At 38.9% G+C, this 27,263-nt stretch overlaps 1 protein-coding gene across 6 annotated transcripts in view; it reads right to left on the bottom strand.

Moving 5' to 3' along the window:
- NUBPL (NUBP iron-sulfur cluster assembly factor, mitochondrial) overlaps positions 1-27,263 on the bottom strand; it is a 211,873-nt gene that overhangs the window by 35,180 nt on the left and 149,430 nt on the right. For 5 of the 6 annotated variants that reach the window (XM_070587594.1, XM_070587614.1, XM_070587608.1 and 2 more), the window contains one exon: positions 15,107-15,200. In XM_070587594.1, the coding sequence (XP_070443695.1) occupies positions 15,107-15,200 (94 nt within the window). Of the gene's footprint in view, positions 1-15,106; positions 15,201-15,855; positions 19,430-27,263 lie in introns of those variants that run through there. The other variant, XM_070587601.1, reaches the window with a different exon arrangement.

Genomic DNA, 27,263 nt, shown 5'->3' with positions numbered 1-27,263 from the left:
TATTCACTGAATTTTAAGACATTAAGGATTTCAGCTGTCAGGCATATCACAAAGGAAGTACTCAGAAATGAACCATCTCAGAAGCTTTACCTCCAAACACAGGCTAGATGATGAAGGAATTCAAACATTAGATAAGTTGGTTTAGACAGAGTGATTCTGAAAGCTGACTATATAAGAATCACTTGGGAAAGCTTTTAAAATCCTAGGTCTTCCCACGTCATAGTTCAGAAGGTGTTAATTCTCAGGCTATTTCTTTGAAATGTTAACTTATACACCGTAACTTCTACCTATAATATATGTTGACCCAAATAAATGCAAGAGCCCTAAAAAATTTATTTCTTCTTAAATTTAGATTGGAAACACTGTTGTTCATTAACTAATAGTACCATATTTAGTTTTATTATTTGATTCCCAATCTAACAAGGACTGAAGTTTCAGACTGAACACCAGATATGCCCTAAAACATAAAACCCTGGAATACAGTTTTTAGACTTTAACACTTGGCTACAATTTGTATAACAATAAAACAAATTTATTTTGGAAAGAATTTTTATAACTTGATGAATAAAACAATAATTCTCTTCTACATCATGTAATTCTTGCCAAATATCCATTAATTATAACTCTGCCAACACTAGAATGGAAAGACCGCACCTGGAAGAAGTCCAAAACTGACTGTCTCCTTTAAACTTCCATTCTGCAAATCGAAAACATAAATGAAGACTTAAGATCTCTGAATACCAGGAAAAGCTATGACCAAAAGTCTTCCACCTTAAGGTACAAGCATATTTCTAGCTTTATAGTTTGAGGTCCTTAGAAATTGCAAAATTGTAGGGGAAACACAGCCATAAAATCCATAGTCACCAAATATTTTTCTTTGAGTTTTCAACGGTTTTCCAAAGGATCAGTATTGGATGCCTTTAAAGAATTACTCCTAAATTTGAAAACAATTAGGAAAGGAAAAATATAGTACTTGAAAAAATAAAAGATTTTATTTAGTTTACCTAAGTGAAACCACTATGTTCCTTCTGCTTTGAAAGAGTAAATACATTAAGGAAACAATTTCAAGTGATGGCCTATGGTCATTCATTTCTTTAACAACGGCAACAATAAGCTTCTGATCCTCCAAACCCCAAGAGGTGTTCATATATAAAAACTACTGTCTAAATTGGCAGTGAAAGAGTGTTTTTGTAAAAGAGATCATTGATTACACCAAGCAAACTACTAGTGGAGGGGAAAACACTAGTGTGGACTTGTACAGCTTTTTCTCAAGAATCTTTGATGAGTGAATAGGAGTTCAGCTACTGCAGCAAGAGACCCAATGCCCTTTACAAGCAATAAATGCCATTCACTTTAAACAATGATTGAAATATTAAAATGGCTTAATTTAAAATTCCAACCTCATCTCAATTAAATGAATGAGAGGCAGAAAGGCCTCTGGCTTTCCTTCTACCTGTAGGGTCCAGACAGGAAGGGTCCTAAACAGGAAGAAAGGGTACCACCTCGCTTTCATAATGTAATAATATCAGTCTGCTAGTGCAGCTTCTCTGGACCCCATGGATATTCAGCATATTATCTAGCTGACTACTCTGCCATATACAGTGGCTTCTCCCCCTCTAGGAGAAAGAAATCAAAACGGCCCACACTGGGACTATCTGGCTGTTTTCTGTGCCACTTCTGCCCTTCCCTGGAAGAAAAAGAGAGAGAACAAAGAAGGGACCATGATGGCTCCCCTCTCAACTGCTCAGTCTTTGTCCCTTCTATTATAAGAATAATTTCCAAAAGTTTCATTCCTGTATCAATCTTTACTTAATAAAGTAAAAGGAAACCTTTTTTCATAACTCTATCCTACCAAAATAAACTATTCTATCTGCTACTCCCCACTACATAAAATATACTTATATCACTGATAATCTGCAATATAAACATTTTGTTCATAAATTTGATGACAGTACAATTTTGCCTTGTGATAGGGCGTGTTTTCGTGATTTGACTGTACTACTGGTATCTGTATTAGCTCGCAAACTTTCAGAGGGCAGAAATCTTTGCTTTGTATTTCATCTATTGCAGCCCACTAATTCATGAGTATAACAACCATGAAGAAGAGAAGCTGTTCTGGTTATTTTCCCTTTGCTGCATTCCACTCTCTGCCCCCCTCAAGCTCTGCTTCGTTCTCCAACCCTCTCTGTCCTAATCAGTGCCCAAGCAGCTGACCTCTGCGGACCTGAGTTTCCTTACCAAAAGGGATTCCAATAAGGATCTGCCACCAGGAGGTACCAACAGGATGTGAGACTGCGGGACGAGAAAGAGGTTGGAGCATTATCACCTACCTCATACACTGCTCCCTCCCTGCCTAGCAGGAGTTCTGGCCTTGGCTGTGTTCCTTTGTGGCCTCAGCTCCAACATGCAGCCCCTCTTCCATGGCTCTAGCAGTTACCAGGTTCCACTGACACAGTTCACTCCCTTGCCCCTTCAGGCAGAGGGACAGTAACAACTTCCTACTGTCACTAGTCTCTGGGTACTTCACCATCTCTTGTTGATTTCCTCAATACTGTCCACACCTCTGAACTAGCCCCTTCATTAAACCCTGTTCTGTTAATTCCTTTTAAGGTATGTCATCTGTTTCCTGCCAGGACTCTGACTAATATAGCACCTTAGTATAAATAATAAAACTCTCCAGCCTCTTAAAAAAGAAAATATGCTTCACCTATTTCATGTGAAGCATAAACCCTTCACCTAACTTAAAGAGTTAAAATCAAATTAAGATAGTCCTCAGATAGTCATTATAAAGAACCTCAGTTGAAGCAAAGGAAGAAAGAAAAATATTTTAGGTAACATCTATTAGAATTCAAATACTAGCACAGTGTATATATTTTCAAAATTTTCAAGGAATTTATAATGTTCCTCAAAGAAATACTAATCCTCTTCTATTATGGAAGAGCAGTTAAGTGTTCAATAATACCCAAGAGTTCATCACTATGCATTAACAAACAACCCAGAAGTCAACCCTGGAATTTATCCAATTCAGTATATGGCAACAACTAATTTACAAGCTAAAGAAACAACAAGCAAAAGCCCAGCAAACTGTATCACACACAAAAAAGGGAGTAAGAAAAATAATAAAACCAATACTGGCAACTTTGCCTTTTCCCCTTGGCAAGTTCAACAAGACCAGAGCAAATCCAAAGACTATAATTGGTTATTTTCCATCTTTATCCTGTCTCCTTTCCCTCTAGCAATTGCTACAACTATAGGTATTTGCAGTATATAATGATTCAGTAGTCCATGTAAGCTCAAATTTAAATCATTAGCCACTAACACTGCTGTCAATACATTATCACTGTTATTGCTACACAATGCTTTTAACACAGAGGATGACTATCTTTTTCTTTAAAGTTTCTTCTTATAATGAGCTTGTCATCCATCCCACGGAACAAAATGGAACACACAAAAAGAGGTGCTAATTAGCATTCAGAAAGAGGATCTTTTTGCTTGTACAGGTCTGCCTCCAAGAATTTTCCAAAAGGATATCTCTTTCTAAGTATAAAATTTAATTTCATTCTCAATATGGCTTGGAGAAATGCAAAGTTGATACAAAGGCTCTTTCTAATTCACAACAATTCACCACCACCACCACCCAAAAAAACTCTTTTAAAGTGTTCAAGTAGTTTCTAAAAATACCATACATTTAGAAGGAACTCTCACATTCATTAACTCATTTGATCCTTATAAGTCTGTGGAGTAGGCAGGTGTTCCACAGGTAAGGGAAAAGAGTCACAGAGGGAGCTAGTACCTTGCTAAACAGGTATGAAAGTAAGTAAGAGAATTGATTATTATCTTACAGTGAAGCAATGCTAGTGATTCTCACTAGTACTTTAATACAGAGCCTGCACGTAACCAAATAGCAAGCGCCCACATGCACACTACTACCCCAGACACCAACACAGTTAATACTATAAGGTATCCACTGACCACAGGGATATTATAGAGGACAGAAAAAAGGAGAGCACAAATAAATCCCTAAAATGAAAGGATTTTCCTCTCAAAAAGAGAGCGAAATAAAATGTATGTTTTTAATAAATGCTTTCTTTAACTTATACATAGAAAAACACCCAGGTGAAAGCAGTCGGAGTGGGAAAAGTCACAGGAATAAGTTAGCAGGATGGTAAGAAAGATAAGGAGGCACAAATCTGTTCACATAAACAGTGACAACTAGTCAACTAGCTTTGTTATTTATTCAATCAATATTAATTGCATAAGTCATTGCCCAAGGTACTCGAAGAAACACTATGATGAATAGGAAAAATTCTTGCATTCAAGCAGCTTACAGGCCAGTGGGGAAGATAATACAGACAGACAGATAAAACATTCATTGATTCAAGATTTCCTGAGTGGTTACAGGAAGGCACTAAGTTTGGCACTGTGAGAAATACAAAGATGAATGAAACAGAATCTTAGCCCTCCAGGGAGTAAGAGTCTGGTAGCAAAGACGACACAGTTATGCAGGTTTTGAATGGAGAACATGAGAAGTGCTGCAGGAGTGGTCCAAATAAAAGGCTATGTGAATTCCAAAGGGGGAGAAGTGATTCCCAACTGCGGGTTTGGTGAAAATGGCAAGCAGACATTTGAAATAAAGGAGATGCAGGTTTTGAGTACTCACTGATTGGGGAGGACAGACATTCTAAGTGAGGGTCAAATGTACGTAAAGACAGGGACTCTGGAAAGTAAAGGGAGGAAAGAGGGGACACTGAGTACATGAGGTTTTTTAGGAGGGATCCCAAGTTATGTGAAGGAGTTTAACGGGAAGGAGAGGGAAGACAAAGCACAGGCGGACTCAGATGGGAGCCTAAAGGGTTTATGTGGTTTATGGGATATGAGCCATAACAAAAGATAGAACATAGAGTATCTTAGAAGAGTTCTCAAGTCAATGATAAGAGGAAAGGAAAATTAGGTTCATACAGAACAGTAATTCAGTTAGGCTTAAAAAGGCAGACATGATTCTCACAGGCTGGTCCAGAGTATATAAATTGATGAAAGTCATGATTCAAGCCAGGCCAGCAACTCTTCGGTTGGTACTCTTCCCTCTAAATCCTGGGAGATGCCTCACTTTTCGTATTTTCTGAGATATGCTAGGTGTGAAACGACACTGGCCTGAATAAAATCAAACCTCAGGAACTAAGCCTTTAATAAACACACAGACACACACAGACACAATACATGTACCGCTTCCCCCAAATCCCCTTCGCATCCTGACAGCTGCAATTCTGTACTGAGAACCAGTGTGCCTGGAAACTAGCCAGATAGCCAAGACTAGTAATGATCAGCCCAAAGATAATATTGCTCTTTCCAAGAATCATTTAGGGTTCTACTCCTAAAGGCCAAAGGAGACTGCTTCTAGACTGCCTCCAGACCTTCCTCAGAATGCATGAGTTAAATAGGCCCAAAGCAATCCCTGAGTCAAAAAAATATATATTGAATATAGTACACATCAATATAGACCATTGAATGGATACTCATCAAATAGGGGTGCACAGATTTAGGCATATTCATAGACAAATTTATTTTTATCATAGATCCCCTAGATTAGAATAATTTCAACCTAAATGAGTTTGAATGGATTAGAACTAAACTTAGAAAGTCAATGAGTCAAACACTGTTGGGTTTTGTATTAAGGCAGCTTGGTGTAGAGGTTAATAGCATGAGCCTTAAACTCAATCGGAACTGACATGAACCTCAGTTACGACCCACTGTAACTATGTGACCTTGGGAAAGTTACCTAACCTTTCAAAGATTGCAGAAAATAGGGATAACACCTGTGATAATTAATATAAAATTAATATATGGAAGACTATCACTAAATGGCAGTTTATTAAAAACAGGCAATCATCATGGTACCAATTTATATAGAAGTGTACTGTCCCTAAAGAATCAGTGCTTTCTATTTACTTTTTTAAATTATAAAAATATACATGTTCATTATAGAAAATTTAGAAAATACTGATAAGCAATCCTTTTACTTTCATAGTCCAGAAGTAAATAAGTTTGCGTATTTTCTTTTTTTATTTATTTATTTTTTTATTAATGTTATGATAGATTACAAGCTTGTGAGATATCAGTTGTACATTTTTGTTAGTCATGTTGTGGGTACACCACTTCCCCCTCCGTACCCTCCCCCCACCCCCCCTTTTCCCTGGTAACCACCGATCAGATCTCCTTCTCAATATACTAATTTCCACCTATGAGTGGAGTCATATAGAGATCGTCTTTCTCTGACTGACTTATTTCGCTTAACATAATACCCTCGAGGTCCATCCACGTTGTTGTGAATGGGCCAATTTCGTCTTTTTTTATGGCTGAGTAGTATTCCATTGTGTATATATACCACATCTTCTTTATCCAATCATCAGTTTCTGGGCATGTAGGCTGGTTCCACGTCTTGGCTATTGTAAATAATGCTGCGATGAACATAGGGGTGCAACGGACTCTTGAGATATCTGTTATCAGGTTCTTAGGATAGATACCCAGTAATGGGATGGCTGGGTCATAGGGTATTTCTATTTTTAACTTTTTGAGAAATCTCCATACTGTTTTCCATAGTGGCTGTACCAGTTTGCATTCCCACCAACAGTGTATGAGGGTTCCTCTTTCTCCACAACCTCTCCAACATTTGTCGTTCTTGGTTTTGGATGTTTTTGCCAATCTAACGGGGGTAAGGTGATATCTTAGTGTAGTTTTGATTTGCATTTCCCTGATGATTAGCGATGATGAACATCTTTTCATGTGTCTATTGGCCATATTCATATCTTCTTTTGAGAAATGTCTGTTCATGTCCTCTGCCCATTTTTTGATCGGGTTGTTTGTTTTTTTGTTGTTAAGCAGTGTGAGTTCTTTGTATATTATGGAGATTAACCCTTTGTCGGATAAGTGGCTTGTAAATATTTTTTCCCAATTAGTGAGCTGTTTTTTTGTTTCAATTCTGTTTTCCCTTGCCTTGAAGAAGCTCTTTAGTCTGATGAAGTCCCATTTGTTTATTCTTTCTATTGTTTCCCTCAACTGAGGAGTTACAGTGTCCGAAAAGATTCTTTTGAAACTGATGTCAAAGAGTGTACTGCCTATATTCTCTTCCAAAAGACTTATTGTCTCAGGCCTAATCTTTAGGTCTTTGATCCATTTTGAGTTTATTTTGGTGTGTGGTGAAAAAGAATGGTCAATTTTCAATCTTTTGCATGTGGCTGTCCAGTTTTCCCAGCACCATTTGTTGAAGAGACTTTCTTTTCTCCATTGTAGGCCCTCTGCTCCTTTGTCGAAGATTAGCTGTCCATAGATGTGTGGTTTTATCTCTGGGCTTTCAATTCTGTTCCATTGATCTGTGGACCTGTTTTTGTACCAGTACCATGCTGTTTTGATCACTGTAGCTTTGTAGTATGTTTTGAAATCGGGGATTGTGATTCCGCCGGCTTTGTTTTTCTTGCTCATGATTGCTTTAGCAATTCGCGGTCTTTTGTTCCCCCATATGAATTTTAGGATTGTTTGTTCAATTTCTGTGAAGAATGTTCTTGGGATTCTGATTGGGATAGCATTGAATCTGTATATTGCTTTAGGTAGTATGGACATTTTAACTATGTTTATTCTTCCAATCCATGTACAAGGAATGTTTTTCCATCTCTTTATGTCATCGCCTATTTCTTTCAAGAAAGTCTTGTAGTTTTCATTGTATAGATCCTTCACTTCCTTGGTTAAGTTTATCCCAAGGTATTTTATTCTTTTCGTTGCGATTGTGAATGGGATAGAGTTCTTGAGTTCTTTTTCTGTTAGTTTATTGTTAGTGTATAGAAATGCTACTGATTTATGCACGTTAATTTTATACCCTGCTACTTTGCTGTAGTTGTTGATTATTTCTAATAGTTTTTCTGTGGATTCTTTGGGGTTTTCTATGTATAAGATCATGTCGTCTGCAAACAACGAGAGTTTTACTTCTTCGTTACCTATTTGGATTCCTTTTATTTCTTTTTCCTGCCGAATTGCTCTGGCCAGCACCTCCAGTACTATGTTGAATAGGAGTGGTGAAAGTGGGCACCCTTGTCTTGTTCCTGTCCTCAGAGGGATGGCTTTCAGCTTTTGTCCATTGAGTATGATGTTGGCTGTGGGTCTATCATATATGGCCTTTATTATGTTGAGGTACTTTCCTTCTATACCCATTTTACTGAGGGTTTTTATCATAAATGGGTGTTGGATCTTGTCGAATGCTTTCTCTGCATCTATTGAGATGATCATGTGGTTTTTGTTTTTCATTTTGTTGATGTAGTGTATCACGTTGATTGACTTGCGGATGTTGAACCATCCCTGTGTCCCTGGTATAAATCCCACTTGATCATGGTGTATAATCTTTTTGATGTATTGCTGTAATCGGTTTGCCAAAATTTTGTTGAGGATTTTTGCATCTATGTTCATCAGTGATATCGGCCTGTAGTTCTCCTTCTTTGTGTTGTCCTTGTCAGGTTTGGGGATCAGAGTGATGTTGGCTTCATAGAATGTGTTAGGGAGTTCTCCATCTTTCTCAATTTTCTGGAACAGTTTGAGGAGAATAGGTATTAAGTCTTCTTTGAATGTTTGGTAGAATTCTCCAGAGAAGCCGTCTGGTCCTGGACTCTTGTTTTTGGGGAGGTTTTTGATTACCGTTTCTATTTCCTTACTTGTGATTGGTCTATTCAGATTCTCCATTTCTTCCTGATTCAGTTTGGGGAGATTGTAGGAGTCTAGGAATTTGTCCATTTCTTCCAGGTTGTTCAATTTGTTGGCATATAGTTTTTCATAGTATTCTCTTATGATCTCTTGTATTTCATTGGTATCTGTTGTGATTTCTCCTCTGTCATTCCTGATTTTATTAATTTGCGATTTCTCTCTTCTTTTCTTGGTGAGTCTGGCTAGGGGTTTGTCAATTTTGTTAATTCTTTCGAAGAACCAACTCTTTGTTTCATTGATCCTTTCTATTGTCTTTTTTGTTTCAATATCGTTTATTTCTGCTCTTATTTTTATTATTTCCCTCCTTCTACTGACTCTGGGCTTTGTTTGTTCTTCTTTTTCTAGTTCTGTTAGGTGTCGTTTGAGGTTGCCTACGTGAGCTTTTTCTTGTTTAGTGAGGTGGGCCTGTATTGCGATGAATTTCCCTCTTAGGACTGCTTTTGCTGCATCCCAAATGATTTGGTATGTCGTGTTCTCATTTTCATTTGTCTCCAGATAATATTTGATTTCTTCTTTAATTTCTTCAATGATCCATTGTTTGTTGAGAAGCGTGTTGTTTAGTCTCCACATTTTTGCACCTTTCTCTGCTTTTTTCTTGTAGTTGATTTCTAGTTTAATAGCGTTATGATCAGAAAAGATGCTTGATATTATTTCAACTCTCTTGTATTTATTGATGTTTGCTTTGGTTCCCAAAATATGGTCAATCCTTGAGAATGTTCCATGTGCACTTGAGAAGAATGTGTAACCTGCTGTTTTTGGATGAAGTGTTCTATATATATCTATTAAGTCCATCTGGTCTAATTTTTCATTTAATTCTATTATTTCCTTGTTGATTTTCTGTCTGGATGTTCTGTCCATTGGTGTTAATGGTGTGTTGAGGTCCCCTACTATTATTGTATTGTTGTTGATGTCTTCTTTTAGTTCTATTAAGAGTTGCTTTACAAATTTTGGTGCTCCTGTGTTGGGTGCATATATATTTATAAGTGTTATGTCTTCTTGGTGGAGAGTCCCTTTTATCATTATATACTGTCCCTCTTTATCTTTCTTTATCTGTTTTGCTTTGAAATCTACCTTGTCTGATATTAGTATAGCGACACCTGCTTTCTTTTGTTCATTATTAGCTTGGAGTATTGTTCTCCATCCCTTCACTCTGAGTCTGTGTTTGTCTTTGGGGCTGAGGTGTGTTTCCTGGAGGCAGCATATTGTTGGATCTTGTTCTTTGATCCATCCTGCCACTCTGTGTCTTTTGATTGGGGAGTTCAATCCATTTACATTTAGAGTGATTATTGAGACGTGGGGGCCTACCACTACCATTTTGTGTCTTGTTTTCCGGTTTTCTTCAGTTTCCTTTGTTTCTCGTCCCATGGTTTAATCTGTTCTGATGTAGAGCTGCTACTCTCTGTTGTTGTCCTTCTACTTATCTCCTCTGCTCTTGGTTTTGTAGCCCCTTTCCTTTTTTGGATTTTTCAGGAATGAGGGTTTTCCTGAGGATTTCCTGAAGAGGAGGTTTTGTGGCAATGAACTCCCTTAATTTTTGTTTATCTGGGAAAGTTTTTATTTCTCCATCGTATTTGAAGGATATTTTCGCTGGGTAGAGAATTCTCGGCTGTAGATTTTTGTCCTTCAGATTTTTGAATATATCATTCCACTCTCTTCTAGCCTGTAAAGTTTCTGCTGAGAAATCTGCTGATAGCCTGATGGGGGTTCCTTTGTAGGTTAGTTTCTTTTGCCTGGCTGTCCTTAATATTTTCTCCTTGTCATTGACTTTTGCTAGCTTCACTACTATATGCCGTGGAGTTGGTCTTCTTGCATTGATAAAGTTTGGAGATCTATTGGCTTCTGTCACCTGAAGATCCATCTCCCTCACCAGATTTGGGAAGTTCTCAGCCATTATTTCTTTGAATAGGTTTTCTGCCCCTTTCTCCTTCTCTTCTCCCTCTGGTATACCTATAATCCTTACGTTGCATCTCCTAATTGTGTCTGATAATTCTCGGAGAGTTTCTTCATTTCTTTTAAGTCTTGCTTCTCTCTCCTCCTCTGCCTGCAACAATTCTATATTGCCATCTTCCAAATTGCTAATTCTTTCCTCCATATTATCGGCCCTACTGTTCAGAGCATCTAGATTTTTCTTAATCTCCTCTATTGTGTTCTTCATTTCCAATATTTCTGTTTGGTTCTTCTTTATCATATCAAACTCTTTTGTGACATAGCTCCTGAACTCGTTGAGTTGTCGGTCAGAATTCTCTCTTAACTCATTGAGAATCTTAATGATGGCTGTTTTGAAGTCATCATCATTTAGGTTATATATCTCATTTTCTTTGGGATTGTTTTCTGTGTATTTGTTACTTTCTTTCTGTTCTGGAGATTTAATGTATTTTTTCATATTGCTTGATGTTGTTGATTTGTGCCTCCGCATGGAGATAGAGTTTAGTTGCTCCTTTCACTTGTTTCAGCTGCTGCGGTGGGGGGAGCAGCTGTTTATACTTCACCAACCAGGAACCCTGTCCGTAGTTGCTAACTGGGCCTGGGCCCCTCTTCGTAGCCACAGTGGCCCTTTGGATTCCCTCCTCTGCCGTGGGGGCCGTCACAGGGGGGCTTCAGGCTGCAGGTGCCTACTGTTGTTGCCCACCTAGATGCGCTCTCTCCTTGGGGTCTGCAATGGTGTTATGGGCTTTTCCAGCGGCCAGGGGTGGGATCACTTATATTTGTCGCTCCGTTGCTGTCGGCACCCACCAAATCTCACTTGTCCTCTATGGGTCGCAGGAGAGCTATTGGCATCTTCTACAGTCTGTGGTTAGTACACCTAGCTATGCTGCTTTTGCCCTGGGGTCTTCCAGCCTTGTGGCTGGCGGCTGGGTGCCTTCTACTGGTGCTGTGCAGAGGCTTTCCCTAAGGCTGCTGTGAGCCTGTAGGGTTTCCCCCTAGGCTACTAAGCTGGGTCTCTGGAACTCTCTCCAGCCCCAGTCCTCTCCGAGATCTCCGGCAATCCCTAGCCTCACGGGGTGGGCAACGGCAGCTGGCGGTCGCCCCGCCCTCTGGGATTCTCTCCGGGCCTCTCCCGGAGCCGTGAATGCTCAGCGTGGCCCCTCTGCTAACGGCACACAGAGAGTTTTGTCTGCTGCCCGGGCGGAGCTCCGGCGCTTCCCCTCCGGGTCGCAGAACCGGCCTTTGAAAGTTCCCCCAGCCCCGGTCCTCTCCTCTCCGAGATCTCGGGCAATCCCTAGTCCCACGGGGCGGGCAACGGCAGCTGGGGGTCGCCCCGCCCTCTGGGCTTCTCTCCGGGCCTCTCCTGGGAGCCCTGAATGCTGGGCGTGGCCCCTCTGCTAATGGCAGACAGAGAGTTTTGTCTGCTGCCTGGCGGAACTCTGGCACTTCCCCTCCGGGTCGCAGGACCGACCTTCGAAAGTTCCCCCCACCCCGGTCCTCTCCGAGATCTCTGGCAATCCCTATCCCCACGGGGCGGGCAACGGCAGCTGGGGGTCGCCCTGCCCTCTGGGGTTCTCTCCGGGCCTCTCCCGGAGCTGTGAATGCTCAGCGTGGCCCCTCTGCTAACGGCACACAGAGAGTTTTGTCTGCTGCCCGGGCAGAGCTCCAGCGCTTCCCCTCTGGGTCGCAGAACCGGCCTTTGAAAGTTCCCCCAGCCCCGGTTCTCTCCGAGATCTCCGGCAATCCCTAGCCCCACGGGGGGGGCAATGGCAGCTGGGGGTCGCCCCGCCCTCTGGGCTTCTCTCCGGGCCTCTGCCGGGAAGTTTGCGTATTTTCAAAAGCATCTTTATTACCTGGCCCTATGTTCTTTCAATGGATCAGACTTGAAAAGTGAAATATATAAGTGTCTATAAGAGGATTATAGAACACTAGAAGTTTCATTTTCAGATTTCTTGCCCTTAGGCCAAGAAAAAGCAAAGCAAACAAGGTGTGGTGCTCTCTTGAACGCTCTACAACGTGTCATATTTATCCTTTAAGGCTCGGCTCCAGGAAGTGTTTTACCATTCCCCTCAAACCCGTGATCTCTTCTTCCTTTGATCCCCACATCATGGGTTCAGATCTCTCATCCAGCACTTCTCACACTCCGCATTCTCTCACCCAGGCTTTTTTCGGACCAGCCACTCCCTGCCTTTCCCTGCTCTACCTTCTGGAGCTGGGCTTTTAACCTGAGGACTATGAACCTCCTAAATTATACATAAAAATAGTGTTTCTGCAGGCATAAATACGTTTCGTGGAGAGAATTCACATATTCATCAAATCCTCAGAAAAGGTCTGAGACTCAAAAAAGGTACAGAACTGTAGTCTGGCGAAAAGATCTGTGCCTTTACTATCCTTGGATTCTCTACAGTGCTTCTACCTTAGCATCCACCTTTAAATGGATAAACACCTGTTGATTTAAAATTTTATTAATAAATCATAAAATCAAAGTTAGGTTCTGGTTCAATAAATCTTTTAAAATATATTTTCCTCATCCTCCATTCCCTCATCTTAATATGAAAAGCACTATTTCTGAAAGGAGAATGGTGGTTACCAGGGGCCAGGGGAGGAGGAAATTGAGAGTTATTATTTAATGGGTACAGAGTTTCAGTTTGGGAAGGTGAGAAAGTTCTGGAGATGGATGGTGAGGATGGCTGCACAACAATGTGAATGTACTTAATGCTGCTGAACTGTTATGTATATTTTACCACAATAAAAAAAATATTACTTTTTATTCTCATATAATATTAATTACCTATTACATGGCAGACTCTCCATAAGAGGAAAGGAATAAAGAAATAGACCAGTTAAATTTTAGGATATAAGAAAGAAATCCTCCAAGGAGAAGAAAATCTTAACTCCAATCTACACATTGTTGGGTTGAGTACAAGCACAAATCAAAAGAGGGCGATATAATCACAAACCCTATCCAAACAGAGGGGCTGCTATCTGAGTAAACAAAGGTAAGTTGCTTGGGGACATCAGTTTATTTGTGTGAAGTAAATTAAACTTTTTCAAGGTGCCAAGTCACAACTCAAGGAATAAATGGTAATTTAGCCCAACTTTATCAATGCATTATCCACATGAATAATGTAAGCATCTTGGAAGCCTGCAATAGGCATTTCAAGGTGTGAGGAGCACATTTTATTCAATAACATTTAGTGAGTATTGCTAACATTTAGAAACGTAAAAGTCCCAAAACTACTTAAAAAAAGAAAAAGCAGGCTATATAGTACACTGATTACAAAAAGGAAGAATTATTTTCCTATGTTACTTCCCTTTTTTTTCCCTTACCAAAAAGTTTCAGACTCTTTGAAGGTTACAAATATATTTAAACATCAAAAACACTCATATTAGGGGCCAACTTGGTGGCACAGCAGTTAAGTTTGCACGTTCGACTTTGGCAGCCAAGGGTTCGCCGGTTCGGATCCCAGGTGCGGACCTACGCACCACCTGTCAAGCCATGCTGTGGCAGGCGTCCCACATATAAAGTAGAGGAAGATGGGCACAGATGTTAGCTCAGGGTCAGTCTTCCTCAGCAAAAAAGGGGAAGACAGGTGGCAGATGTTAGCTCAGGGCTACTCTTCCTCAAAAAAAACAAATTCATATTAATGATGCTATATCAATATTTGAAAACAAGGTATATATCTTATCAAAAAGATAGATTCTAAACCTTGTGATGATTAAATGTCAGTGATATCTCTTAGTTACTTATTACCAATGAATAATTGATTTGCAAAACATTACAAAATTCCATTGTTTTCCCCAAATTCCTTATATTTAAGAGAGATTTACAAATATTTCTCCAGTGGAACCTAGGAAAAATCCTTACAAACAGATTCAACATAAAAGCTAACTAATAATATTTGAGTTCCAAATCATAAAAAAGATATCCACTACCATATTGAAGTATTGTATATTTGATGTAAGCTAATATGCTTATTGATCTCTTGACTTTAATGTAAAACAATTAGCAGAATATAAAATTTTCCCATAGTAGTATTTACCAAAAAGCCAAATTTTCCTAACATTTACTCTTATTTAGTATTTACTCAATAAACATTTACTGAGTGCCTGCCATATATCAGGCACTAGGCTGTAACTGCTGGACAGCTGTGACCCAAACAGTCATGTTCTATCTAGATAATTCTTAAATGCTACTGCTTTTCTAGAACTCAGATTTACATCACCATCTTTTCAAACTGTCTTTAGTTTTTGTAAACATACTAGTTCTGGTAACATTTTGAAAAATTCAACTTACGAATCTGATCTCTAAAGGGAAATTTATAAATGGTTGTTTTCTCAGACATAAAAATGCTTGCCTCTCGTGGAGTCTGTTTTTCTGTATGGCGATAGCAAAACATCAAAGACAGCACAAATTACCTTAAACTTTAAGATTTACCTGAAATGGGAATATTCTGTGAGACTGATAACTGCACATCTCCAGTTCCTGGTGGCATGTCAACAACTAAATAGTCCAGTTGACCCCAATCTACCTGAAAACCAAGATGACACAAACATCATTGTGTAACGACTGCAGTGAACAGTGACGTAAACAAACTAAATTGTGAAGCACAAACCCAACAGGCCACACTGGGCATGACTCAGGGCCAGGCTGTGCGGAGGGCTAGGGCAAGGGAGGGTTAGGGCAAGGGAGGGTTAGGGTAAGGGAGGGAGAGGGTAAGGGAGGGCTAGGGTTAGGGAGGGTTAGGGCAAGGGAGGGAAAGGGCAAGGGAGGGTTAGGGCAAGGGAGGGTTAGGGTAAGGGAGGGAGAGGGTAAGGGAGGGCTAGGGTTAGGGAGGGTTAGGGCAAGGGAGGGTTAGGGCAAGGGAGGGTTAGGGCAAGGGAGGGTTAGGGTAAGGGAGGGAGAGGGTAAGGGAGGGCTAGGGTTAGGGAGGGTTAGGGCAAGGGAGGGTTAGGGCAAGGGAGGGTTAGGGCAAGGGAGGGTTAGGGTAAGGGAGGGCTAGGGTTAGGGAGGGCTAGGGCAAGGGAGGGAAAGGCGCAGCCCAGCCTCCAGCAGACCTTCTCCGACGACCAGGCTGCATTTCCAAATGCACCCGCCGCCCGCCCGCACACTCACAGTGACCCATTTCACAATGGCTTCCATTCAGGACTAACCATTATTCTCACCGGGAATAGCCCATATTTTACCTAAAAAGGCCTCAGCTTTTTGTCCTTTGGGTTTTTTGGTACAGCATTTCCCACAGCAGATCCTAATATAATTTTTCAGTTTATTATTTTTCCTTCAGGAAACACACTAATAATGAAAACCAATACTTAATAATAAGAAAATGTTAGAACTATCACTAGAGTTTCAATACAATTAACATTTTGATATTTCTTTTCAGGCATTTTTCTAAGTATCTATACCTAGAAAATTCAGCTATCTAACCAACTCCTTAATGCTCAGCCTCGATTTAGATGGGTCTCAAGGGTACCTCAGATGGTTCCTCCCTCTGAGCCCCCAGTCTCCGGGAAAGGCTCCAGAACCCTCTCAGCTGCCAAAGGCAGAAACTTGAAATGAAACTTAACTCTTTCCCTTCCCTCACTATCCTAGTCACTTATTCTGCCTTCTAAAAGTCTCCCGAAAGTATCCACTTGTCTCTTTCCCCACTGCCGAGAACCCAACAAAGGCCACAACTATCTATCACCAAAGCCTCCCAACCAATCTCTCTGCTCCGGTGTTGCCCATCCAGTCCAATTCTAACACCGCTGAAAAATGGTCCATCTAAAATGCAAGTCTCATAATGCCACTTTTTTGTTTAAAACTCTTTTATTGCTTTTTATAAAGTCTGAGCTTAAGCTCTAGAACATTCTGCCTGGTCTTCTTCACTTGCTAATTTCTCCTCATTCTTCAGATCCCAGCTTGAAATGTACTTCCCCTAACTTCCAGTAGATTAGATATTGTGTTCCTACTATGCACTTCTCTTAAGCATTCATTCATTCATTCACCCAACAAATGTTTATTGAGACCTATTATGTATTAGGCATTGAGCTAGGTATTGATAATTAAATGGTATCATGGTCCCCCAGCCTCACAGAACTTACAATATAGAGGGAGACAGGTATTAAGCACATAATGAAATAACCTGTGCAAAGGAAGGAAATTATTAAGAGTGAGAAACTGAAAGAAGATCAACATAGCCAGAGAGCAGGGGGGGGGGGGGGGGGGTGGCCCTCATTTACTGCTGTTTCATGATCTGTCTTCTCATGAAACTGTATCTGAGTTAGAACACCTAGCACAGAATGGACACACAGGAGATGCTTAATAAGTTGTCTTTCAAGAAATGAATGAATAAATGAACACATGCAAAGATTCAAGGTGTTTTTTTAACCTAAGTGGAAATCAACTGTGTATATAATTCCATATCCTGCTTCTTAAAACTTAATAATGTGAAATAACCCTTTTCCATACAATCATATATTTTTTAAAATTAAAGTTTAGATGATGCTGGGTCAAATGGATTCATTCATGTATATACAAATTTATTCAACAGGTATTTATTGAGAATTGATTAGGTGTGAGGTACTGTTCCAAGTGACGGAGATGGAACAGTGAACAAAACAAAGTCCCAGCCCCCACAGAGCTAACATTTTAGTGAGGGAGAAGGCAGAAAAACAGATAGAAAGACAAATCAGAGAGCAAAAAGTGCGATGAAGAAAACAAGTATCAGAGTCAGCCCAGTGGCATAGTGGTTGAGTGTACATGCTCCCCTTCAGCAGCCCAGGGTTCTTGAGTTCGGATCCCAGGTGTGGACCTGCACACCACTCATCAAGCCATGCTATGATGGTGTCCCACACACAAAAAAAGAAAGGAAGACTGGCTTGGATGTTAGCCCAGCAACAATCTTCCTCAAGTAAAAAACAAGAGGAAGATTGGCAACAGATGTTAGCTCAGGGCCAATCTTCCTCACCAAAAAAAAAAGGGAAAACAAGTATCCCCACCATACAAAATTATTTGGTTCCTGATTTGGATATTCAGATCAAAGAGCAAGCGATATTTTTAAAATCTCTTCAATTCCTGAATTTCAGAGAGCAAGTAGCGAGAGTCCAGACAGCAAAAGGTTTATCAAAGAATTGCTTTGAATCTCTTCGGTTCCCAAGGTCAGATGGTGAGAATACTTGAAGAACAGGGAAAAAGAATAGACTAGCGGGAGGTGCTACTTCAGACAGGGTGGTCGAGCCCTGAGGGAAGTGAGAAGAGAAGTGAGCAGTTGTCTAAGGAGAGCATTCCAGGCACAAGAGGCAGCAAATGCTAAGGCCCTATGATAGGACATGCTTGGCACACTCAAGGACTAGCTGGGGAGGCAGCACAGACTTTCTAAAATAGCACCCCCAACCATCAATCTCTCTCCTCTCACTTTGTTTTTCTTCAAAACATTTACCAGTATCTGACACTACATATTGACTTGTCTTTTAGGAATTCTATATTTCTCAAACACAAGTCCTTGATACTGATTTAATGACACATTTTAAGAGAACAATGAAATGAACATAAAGTAGTTCATTTTCAATATAGGGTTCCTTGGTTTGGAAAATACTTACTCCAAAGTTACCCAGGTCCACTATCTACATGAAATATCTACAGAAAAGATAAAGGATACTTTCCATTTTATTCCCTCTGCACTGAGACTCCTAGCACTGGCAGAGTGACAAGTTTCTTTGTTTCAGAGAACATCAAATGACTGGTGCCAACAATTTATCATTATTGTTCCTTGGCATTTAATCATATTTATCATGTTGGCTCCAATTTCTCATTTCTTTAAGGAGAACTGCTATTAAGGTTCCAAGGAACTAAAAATACTTCACTGTTAAGGCAATTAATTTCAAATGATCTTAAATTGAATTTAAACTATCTGAAAAAAAGAACCTGGCCCAGCACCTCCCTCACTCACAGCAGGCACCCACAAAGGCTTGCTGACTTGAACTGAGCTGGACTGAAATCAGTATCTGAGTTTCAGTTTTGTAGCATTCACCAATACTAACATTGAAATATAGTGGCTGCCAGGAAGTTCTAGTTCTCTTGTAAAAGAGTTGTTAAAGCATTGATTTTAGAATGATTTGGGGATTCTCTAGATTATACTTAGTGTTTGTTTACTTGTATAAATTAAGTGTAACTACATGTAGGGAAATAAGTAGTATCAAAACACCCAGGTATCTCATTTAGTAAAATCCAGGGGCAGATCCAGATTTTGTGTGGCCTGAAGCATATCCAATTTGAGTGGTCCTAAGAGTATAAAATCTTGAGAAAGAAGAACAAAGCTGTAGGCATCACGCGCCCTGATTTTAAGCTCTATTTCAAAGCTACAGTAATTAAAACAGGATGGTATTGGCCTAAAAACAGAAACATAAATCAATGGAACAGAACAGAGAGCCCAGAAACAAACCCATGCATATATGGTCAATTACTTTATGACAAAGGACCCAAGAATATACAATGGGAAAAGGACAGTCTCTTCAATAAATGGTGTTGGAAAAACTGAACAGCCATATGCAAAAAGATGAAATTCGATTAGTACCCTACACTATACACAAAAATTAACTCAAAATGGATTAAAGACTTGAACATAAGACCAGAAACCATAAAACTCCTAGAAGAAAACATAGGCAGTAAGCTCTTTAACACAGATCTTAGCAATGGTTTTTCAAATCTGACACCAAAAACAAAAGTAACAAAAGCAAAAATAAATAAGTGGGACTACACCATACTAAAAAGCTTCTGCACAGCAAAGGAAACCAACAAAAAAATAAAAAGGCAACCTACTGAATGGGAGAAAATATTTGCAAATCATGTATCTGATAAGAGACTAATATCCAACATATATAAAGAACTCATATAACTCAATAGCAAAAAAACAAATAATCCCATTAAAAAATGGGCAGAAGATCTGAATACACCTTTTTTTTAGAGAAGACCCAGGCAAACAGGTACATGAAAAGATGCTCAACATCATTAATCATCAGGGAAATGCAAATAAAAACCACAATGAGATATCATGTCAGAATGGCTATTACGAAAAAGACAACAAACAACAAATGTTGGCAAGGATGTGGAGAAAAGAGAACCCTTGTACACTGTTAGTGGGAATGTAATTTGGTGTAGCCACTACAAAAACAGTACAGAAATTTCTCAAAAAACTAAAAATACAACTACCATATGATCCAGCAATTCTACTTTTGGGTATCTATACAAAGAAAATGAAAACACTGACCCAAAAATACACAGGCACCCCCATGTTCATTGTAGCATATTTACAATAGCCAAATATGGAAACAACTGAAGTGTACATCAATGGATGAATGGATAAACAAATTGTGGTAAATACATACAATGGAATATTATCCAGTCATAAAAAAGAATGAAATCTTGCCATTTGAGACATTATGGATGAACCTCGAGAGCATTATGCTAAGTGAAATAAGTCAGACAGAGAAAGACAAACATTATATGAGCTCTCTTACGTGTGGAAACATAAAATTAAAAAAAAAAAGCAAGGTCATAAATACAGAGAACAGATTGGTGGTTGCCAGAGGCAGAGGGTAGGGGGTAAGAGAAACGGGTGAAGGGGGTATAAATTTATTAAAAAGCAAAAAATTTGAAAAAAATCTAACTGTGTTACAGATGGATGACATAACTTCATTGAAGGGAATGGGGAAAAAAATTTACCTAAGTCACTTAGGAAATGAGTAGAGACATGAGACCGAGGACTAAAGAACTATACATAAGCAATGTACTGTAGTTAATAAAGTTGTTCACCATGAGAGTACAGGTTAACAATTCTGATACCACTATACGCATATACTGGGATTAAGGGGAAAAAGAAGGAAGCTGATCAAAGCAGCAGCAATCAGGCCTCACTCCAGAGGATGCTGGGAGCACAAGTGCAAATAGGCTGAGTTGTTGAAAAGAAAGGGCCCATAGATGCATCCCATTTTTGGCTTCTCAGCTGGCTCAAGCAGTTTACCACAGTCAGCCTCCAAGGATAGTAGTTTCCATCATCAGCACTACACACGCCACATTTAAGTATCACAGGGTCAACAGATGCTTCTCCAAGCAAAGGTAGAGCGTTCCAGCCATCACAGGTCTGCTAGCAAGGCCAAAGTGAACCAGGTGAAAATGACATGAGCAGGGGTGGACCCTGGGCCCTGTGAAGTCAGGGAGGAAAATCACCACCAACAAAGAGAGGCAGAGCTGTAGTCTGCTGGAGACAAAGTAGTAGCCAAAAAGAACTAAACTGCTATAGACAAGAAAATTGTAACTAAAGAACAAATAGAGAAATCATGAAGTAGGAGAAATGGGACAAAATCTAGATTAATTTAAAAGTGGCTGTGTCCAGACAGCCCATTCAGATGGTGCTTGGAACATTCCATAAGTGATAGGGCAAATTCTTAAACGAAGTTGGGCTGGGCCAGACATTGCCTCTTTCCTTCCTATCTGCTCTTAATTACTGACCGAATAGTTGGCTTTGATTCTTATGCCTACTTGACTCAAAAATTAGTAGATCTCAAGGCAGTGTCCTTGTGTCTGACTCTGGCCATACATCTGTTGCTATTTCTATCCTATACTTAACTTCTGCCATGTCCCTGATTTCCTGGTTCTCCAACCCCAGTTAGGCATAGTCATAACCTAACAGCAGCAGAACAGTACTTCTGCTTTGCTCAGAATCCCACACATGAAACTATGCCACTATTGGCATAGAAGATGCAGCTAACCTTGTCTCAGACCCGTGGACAAATCTGTCAGGCAAATTACTCCTAGGATTTTTGATTCAACTAACTTCCAGGATTTGAATGGGTCTTCAAGCTCTAAGAATTCTAGGATAATTATTTTTATACATAACTATCTCCCCAACTTCAATGTAAGCTCCCTCTCAGAAGAGACCACTCTTTACGTATCTCTGGACTCCCTCTCCACATCCAATCCCCTCCACAATGCCTAACCACTGTTCAATCAATACCCACTGAGTGATTCTAGGAGTCAAGTTGCCCCTTACGATTTTATTATACTACTAAAATTAAACATTTTGCCATGTGAGGCACCTTTTGTATACAATATAAATCTAAAAATAACAGAAAGTGTTTTTCTTCAAGTCTGAACCATAGTTTTTGCTCTGTCCAGTGCCCTATTATAAAACCGTCACATTTTATTTTGGTTTCAAGAACAAAATTGTTACAAAGGTGAAATTATTTAAATATAAATACCACAATAAAAATCTGAATAACAAAAAGATTTCTAGTTGAGTTGACAGCCTACTGACTTGTGGAAATAAATGATACAACAAAATATAATAAACTTATCCTTGGGATTGTTTCGATAAGAGCTGACCCGGTTATAAAATGAGAACACATTATTCAAGTTACAACAATGATATGTGTCCTTCCCTACTATTTTCATTTTTTCAGATGATAAAGTTCTCCAATCCATTTTCAAATGTCTTCCTTTCTATAGAAAAAGTAGGGGGAGGGAGGGAACTACTTGAATAAATCCCTCCAAAGGCACTACCAGCCCAAGTGATAGTAGAAACGTCTGAGAGAGAAAAGAAGAGAAACTTTACTCTTTATGTTTCCCTTTATCATCATTTCCCATTTCCTTGTTGTTCTAGCAGAGGTATATAGAGCATACTGGCACTGACAACCTGGAGACAGCATCAATTCACAGAGGACTTCTTATCCAATGTTGACACATGGGTCAATCTTTGGTAACTCGGTACCTAGTTTCTGAAATGATATTTAAAAGATTATCCAATTTCCAGGCTAGCCCACAGATGCCCGTGTAAATCCACAGTACAGCTGAAACTAAAACCTCACAATATAAAAATAATGATGCTACCACAAAAGTAAGAGTATTTCAGTTAATTATGGGAACATCTTTCTAAGGTCTCTAGAGTCCTGCGTTAGGCCAACTGCTTACACGTACAGATGTTCACAACCTAGGAAGTAGATGTTAGTGAAGGACACGACTGCTACCAAAAAGACCTAAAATATTACAAACCCGCCTGAGAATCAAGATATTTTTATTTTTAAAAAAATACTGAAATAAATTAAAAAATAAAAACTCTCCCTATATTACTACAGCCTGAGGCTTCAGATTTTTTTTTTCAGTACGAGTAACAAATCACTTTATTAACCAAATCTGGAACAGTTTATAAAATCTATTTAGATGTGTAGTACTCTCTTTAATAAGGAAAACTCTAATATTCTTTTTAAAAAATCCTTAGAAAAAATATTGTATTTGGGAGGATTCAAGGTCCTGAAGGGACAGGATCATAGGTGCCATAGAAGCCTCATGGAGCTCAGTGAGAGAATTCATAGCCACTGTCCATTGGTTTTGGTGGTTCTTAAGGACATTATAGAACTTGAAGGACACTATTGCTCCAGGAGGCCAGTCTACCCAATGTACTACGTGCTAGGGACGATCTGCAGAACTGGCCTCGTGGAGTTGATTTCTTTAGTTCTAGTTACCTGCCATCTGGGGTCCTGCTTTTGAGCCTTAGGGTCTATCAGGTAGAACTGGGCTAGTGAATAGGGAAGAGGTGGGGGCCGGTCTGTGGGTAACAGGTAGAGGAGAGCAGAAGAAAATGAATAGTTATTGAGAGCCTATTGTAAGGTAGGCACTAAATACTTTTTACATACATGATTATGTAACACTGTAAAACAGACATTATAATTTCTCTTTTACAGATAAGAATATTGAGGATTAAAGAAGTTAAGAAAGTTGCCCAAAGTCAGGCTGCTGGTGAGTGATGGAGCTGGGATGTGACTCCCGGTCTGTGCGACTCAGGCCATGTTACCAGTCTCCCACAGAATGGAGTACGGCACCCCTCTTCTCCAAGCCTGAGAGTTCTGCTCGCACAACCTCTTACCCCAAGAATGTATGAGCTTTACTGTATTACTTTTTCAGTGTATGATAAAATAGATACATGAAAGAGAGTCTGTAGCCTACAGAAAATTATTTACTTAGATAATAGAAGAATTATTATAGTTTCCTTTATTTCTTTTTCCTTTTCTGGTTAATTATAATGAGTTTCTTTTATTTCTGAGTACTTTTTTATGTGACGTCATAGTATTCTCTCCTTACATGATCCTTGAAGAGTCTTTTATATAATAAAGCAAGGGTCCTAGTAACCATGGAAATATTGAATGTAAATTTCCTGACTTTGTGCTGTTAAAGAATATTCTAGCTTTCAACAGTTAACCATTAAATTCTGGTTTTGTTTTAAATCAATAAGCATCCTTCTACCAACCATCTACACAAGAAAATTACGTGGAGTAATTGTTTAATCAAAGCAAATAACCTATAAAGACTAAGAACAGGAAAAAAATAAAGATTTTTTTAAATACCTACAGCTTTTGAACATGATAATTTTGAAACCAGCTCAGTAAACCTTAGTTTAAAAATTTAAAGATCTAAATCATATCAAATAGGAAACCAACTGTGAGAACTTGCAGCTCCATATGCAGTTATATTTTAAGTATGAGCTATTATAATGCAGCTTTTGGATTTTAAATTCTGATTCAGACATTAATTACTATGGTTTTTTTTTAAAAAGCACCGGAAAGGGAGAGTTCAGCAAAACTCAAGACTATAAATCTAGCTGGGTGTACACAAGAATCCAGATATCTATTCAACAAATAGAGTTTTAGTCTGGGAAACTGGCATATCTAAATTCCAATCATTTTTGTCACTAATTAGTTATACGACCATGGGTCAGCCAATAAACCTCTCTGGACCTCAGTCTTCTCATCTGTAAAAAAAGTGTTGTGGGGGCAGGCCCAGTGGCGCAGTGGTAAAGTTTGCGTGTTCCGCTTCATCGGCCTGGGGTTCGCTGGTTTGGATCCCAGGTGTGGATCTATACACCACTCATCAAGTCATGCTGTGATGGCATCCCACGTACAAAACAGAGGAGGACTCGCACAGACGTTAGCTCAGGCACAACCTTCCTCACTAAAAAACATAAATAAACTGTTTTAGATTAGATGATCACTAAGCTCCCTTCCAACTACTTAAAAAAAGAAAGTGTGACTATGATCTGTTTGTGTAAATTGAAAAATATTTGTGAGAGATTTGCTTAGAGGAAAATGTGAATAAAAGGTATTTTTGTCTGAAAGCACCAAAATGACAAAACAAGTTGGTTTCTTTGGTTTTTTTTTTTTAAAGGGAACACATTATTTAAGTACAAGAAAGCTAAAAGGTACTTGGTGCGTTTAAGAAATTTATTTTATAGAATGATCACATTTCCTTTGGAAAATTTAGCTGAATTTTGCAAAGAACTCAGATTTAAATTTGTACTGAACTGCAATCTACTCTGGCTGCCATCCTAAAATACCTCAGTCTGGCTCATATAGGGATTAATGTGTTATACTGATATAAAATGTCATAATTCACCAAATAGATGCGTTCCTGAAAAGTCGCTGAAGCACTGCCACTGAGGTGAGGAGTGTGAAGAGGATTCAGTCACAAACCCTGAAAGGTTGCGAGGCCTCAGCCAACTTCCCAATTAATACAAAACTCCTTTCCGTGAACATTGACGACAGAGGCTCACTCAGCCAACAACAGAAAGCTCACACCATTCCAACGCTTACTACACAAACACAAATTTTGGATCAATAAAAGGATGGAAGAAAATCGTCACTTAACAATCATTCCCATTTTTTCTTTTCTCACTTGTGAGCTTGGTTTACTTCTGACTATTACTCAGACTACATAACTTCAGATACGCTCTGTTTGTCTTTAGCTGCTAGGAGAACTGCTATTTATAACACCGCCCCCTGTTTTAATATGAATAAGCATCTACTAAACTACAAGACTTTAACTTGAGACTGTAGAAATATATTTGAGTTTTTAAAAAGATAAAAAGGGTTATATCTGTAGCATAATTTTTCTACACTGCTGTATTTTCAATAAGGAAAGCAATCTTCAAAGTTTCAATAACAGACATAAGGGTTGTGTGGAAGTGTCAATGAACAGGTTAACCAGAAAGTCAGATATTGAGATTTTATTATGAATTCATTGTTTGAACCCAGCTAAGCGCTTAACTTTTCTGTGCTTGTTTCCTCATCTTACAATGGTATAAACAGAGAATTTCAGATCTAGAAAAGACCCTAGAGATTTGCCCAATGTCCTTATTTTACAGCTAAAGAAACTGAAACTCAGAAATCAAATTATTTGCCCAAAACTTACTCTGCAAAATAGGAACAATAAAAACAACCTTTGTTTGCTTTATACAGTTTTTTCTCTCAAGAGGAAATGAGATCATGGATTTTAATAATTAAGTAGTAGCATTACACTGAAAAAAGCTACTTTAAAGAGAAGCTTGTCACATCATGCAAGTCAAAACTAAAATTTCTCTCAACAAGCATCCTATGTTTATTCTTCCAACCAAATGCTAAGAAAATATTTGTCCATGTCTGAGGTCACCACATTCTAAAATGATCTGAACAAGTAATTTTAAAATATCTTTTCCATATGCCTAGATGATATAAGCAGAGTTAAGTTGCTTTTTTTGCAAATTAAAAGGAAATTTCTCATAAGTAAAACTAAGCATGAAAACATTTGGTAAAAATACAATTTTAAAATATGTAAATGACTATAAATAAGGTCTAAGAAAAGAAGATAAGAAGTCATATCTGTTGTTTGAAATATATTAATTAAATTTCTACATTTGAGTGACCCTGTTGCCCCTGTTAAGCAGAGCTGCCACGTACAAAGCTGAAGAGAAAACAACAAATTTACTGTCATAAGTGACTTCCTCATGAGAATGAAATAATGCAGCAGCTTTCGGCTATAACTACTTTTAACACAAAGGATTTTGAGAAAGATTAAAGAATACACACATGAGCACAGAGATGGAGATGATACAGATATAGGTAGGAAACAGGTTTGAGGATTGGGGAAAAATAAACACGTAAAACAACCGAATTCCCATCTCATCAACTTCAGCATTTTCCAACTTCTTAAACTACATAATTACTTCAGAAGCACCCAAAAGACATTTAAGAAACCTGAGATCACTAAATTGCAAAGAAATAGGAAAATGGACTGAATTTTACGCATCTCATTAAAAGACCATTAAACGAGCAGATGTTCCTTTGTTCTCACTTAAGCACATTGGTCATTATATCCAGGCTTGTTCACAATAATCTTGTACCCTGATGAGGAAGTGAATATGGCAATGTATCTAGAAGTGTTCTTGCCTAAATAGGTTTCTGGTATCTTCATATTTACCTTAATAATATGGATCACATATTAATAGGCATGCTTAAAGCCAATGGATAAATAAGTGGATACAGAGGATAATCATTATGGAATTTAACCCTAACTCAGAAATTAATACCAACATTTACATGTGCCAAGCACTGTCCTAGACACTAGGGATACAGCAATGAACAAGATACTTGAAGTCCCTGCCCTCATGAAGCACAGACAGGAAGACCATAAGCAAACCAATTAGTACAGCACTTGTGATCTTGATGAAAGTCATCTTTATAGAGCTCAGTTTTCTATCTATAAAACTGGAAAACTAATATTACTTAGGTAAATATCATCATATCCTTCTCAA

Source organism: Equus przewalskii, chromosome 1 (assembly GCF_037783145.1).
Source record: "Equus przewalskii isolate Varuska chromosome 1, EquPr2, whole genome shotgun sequence".
Taxonomy (NCBI): domain Eukaryota; kingdom Metazoa; phylum Chordata; class Mammalia; order Perissodactyla; family Equidae; genus Equus; species Equus przewalskii.
Note: the sequence above shows the minus strand (reverse complement) of the source record. Positions and strands in the feature narration are given on the sequence as shown.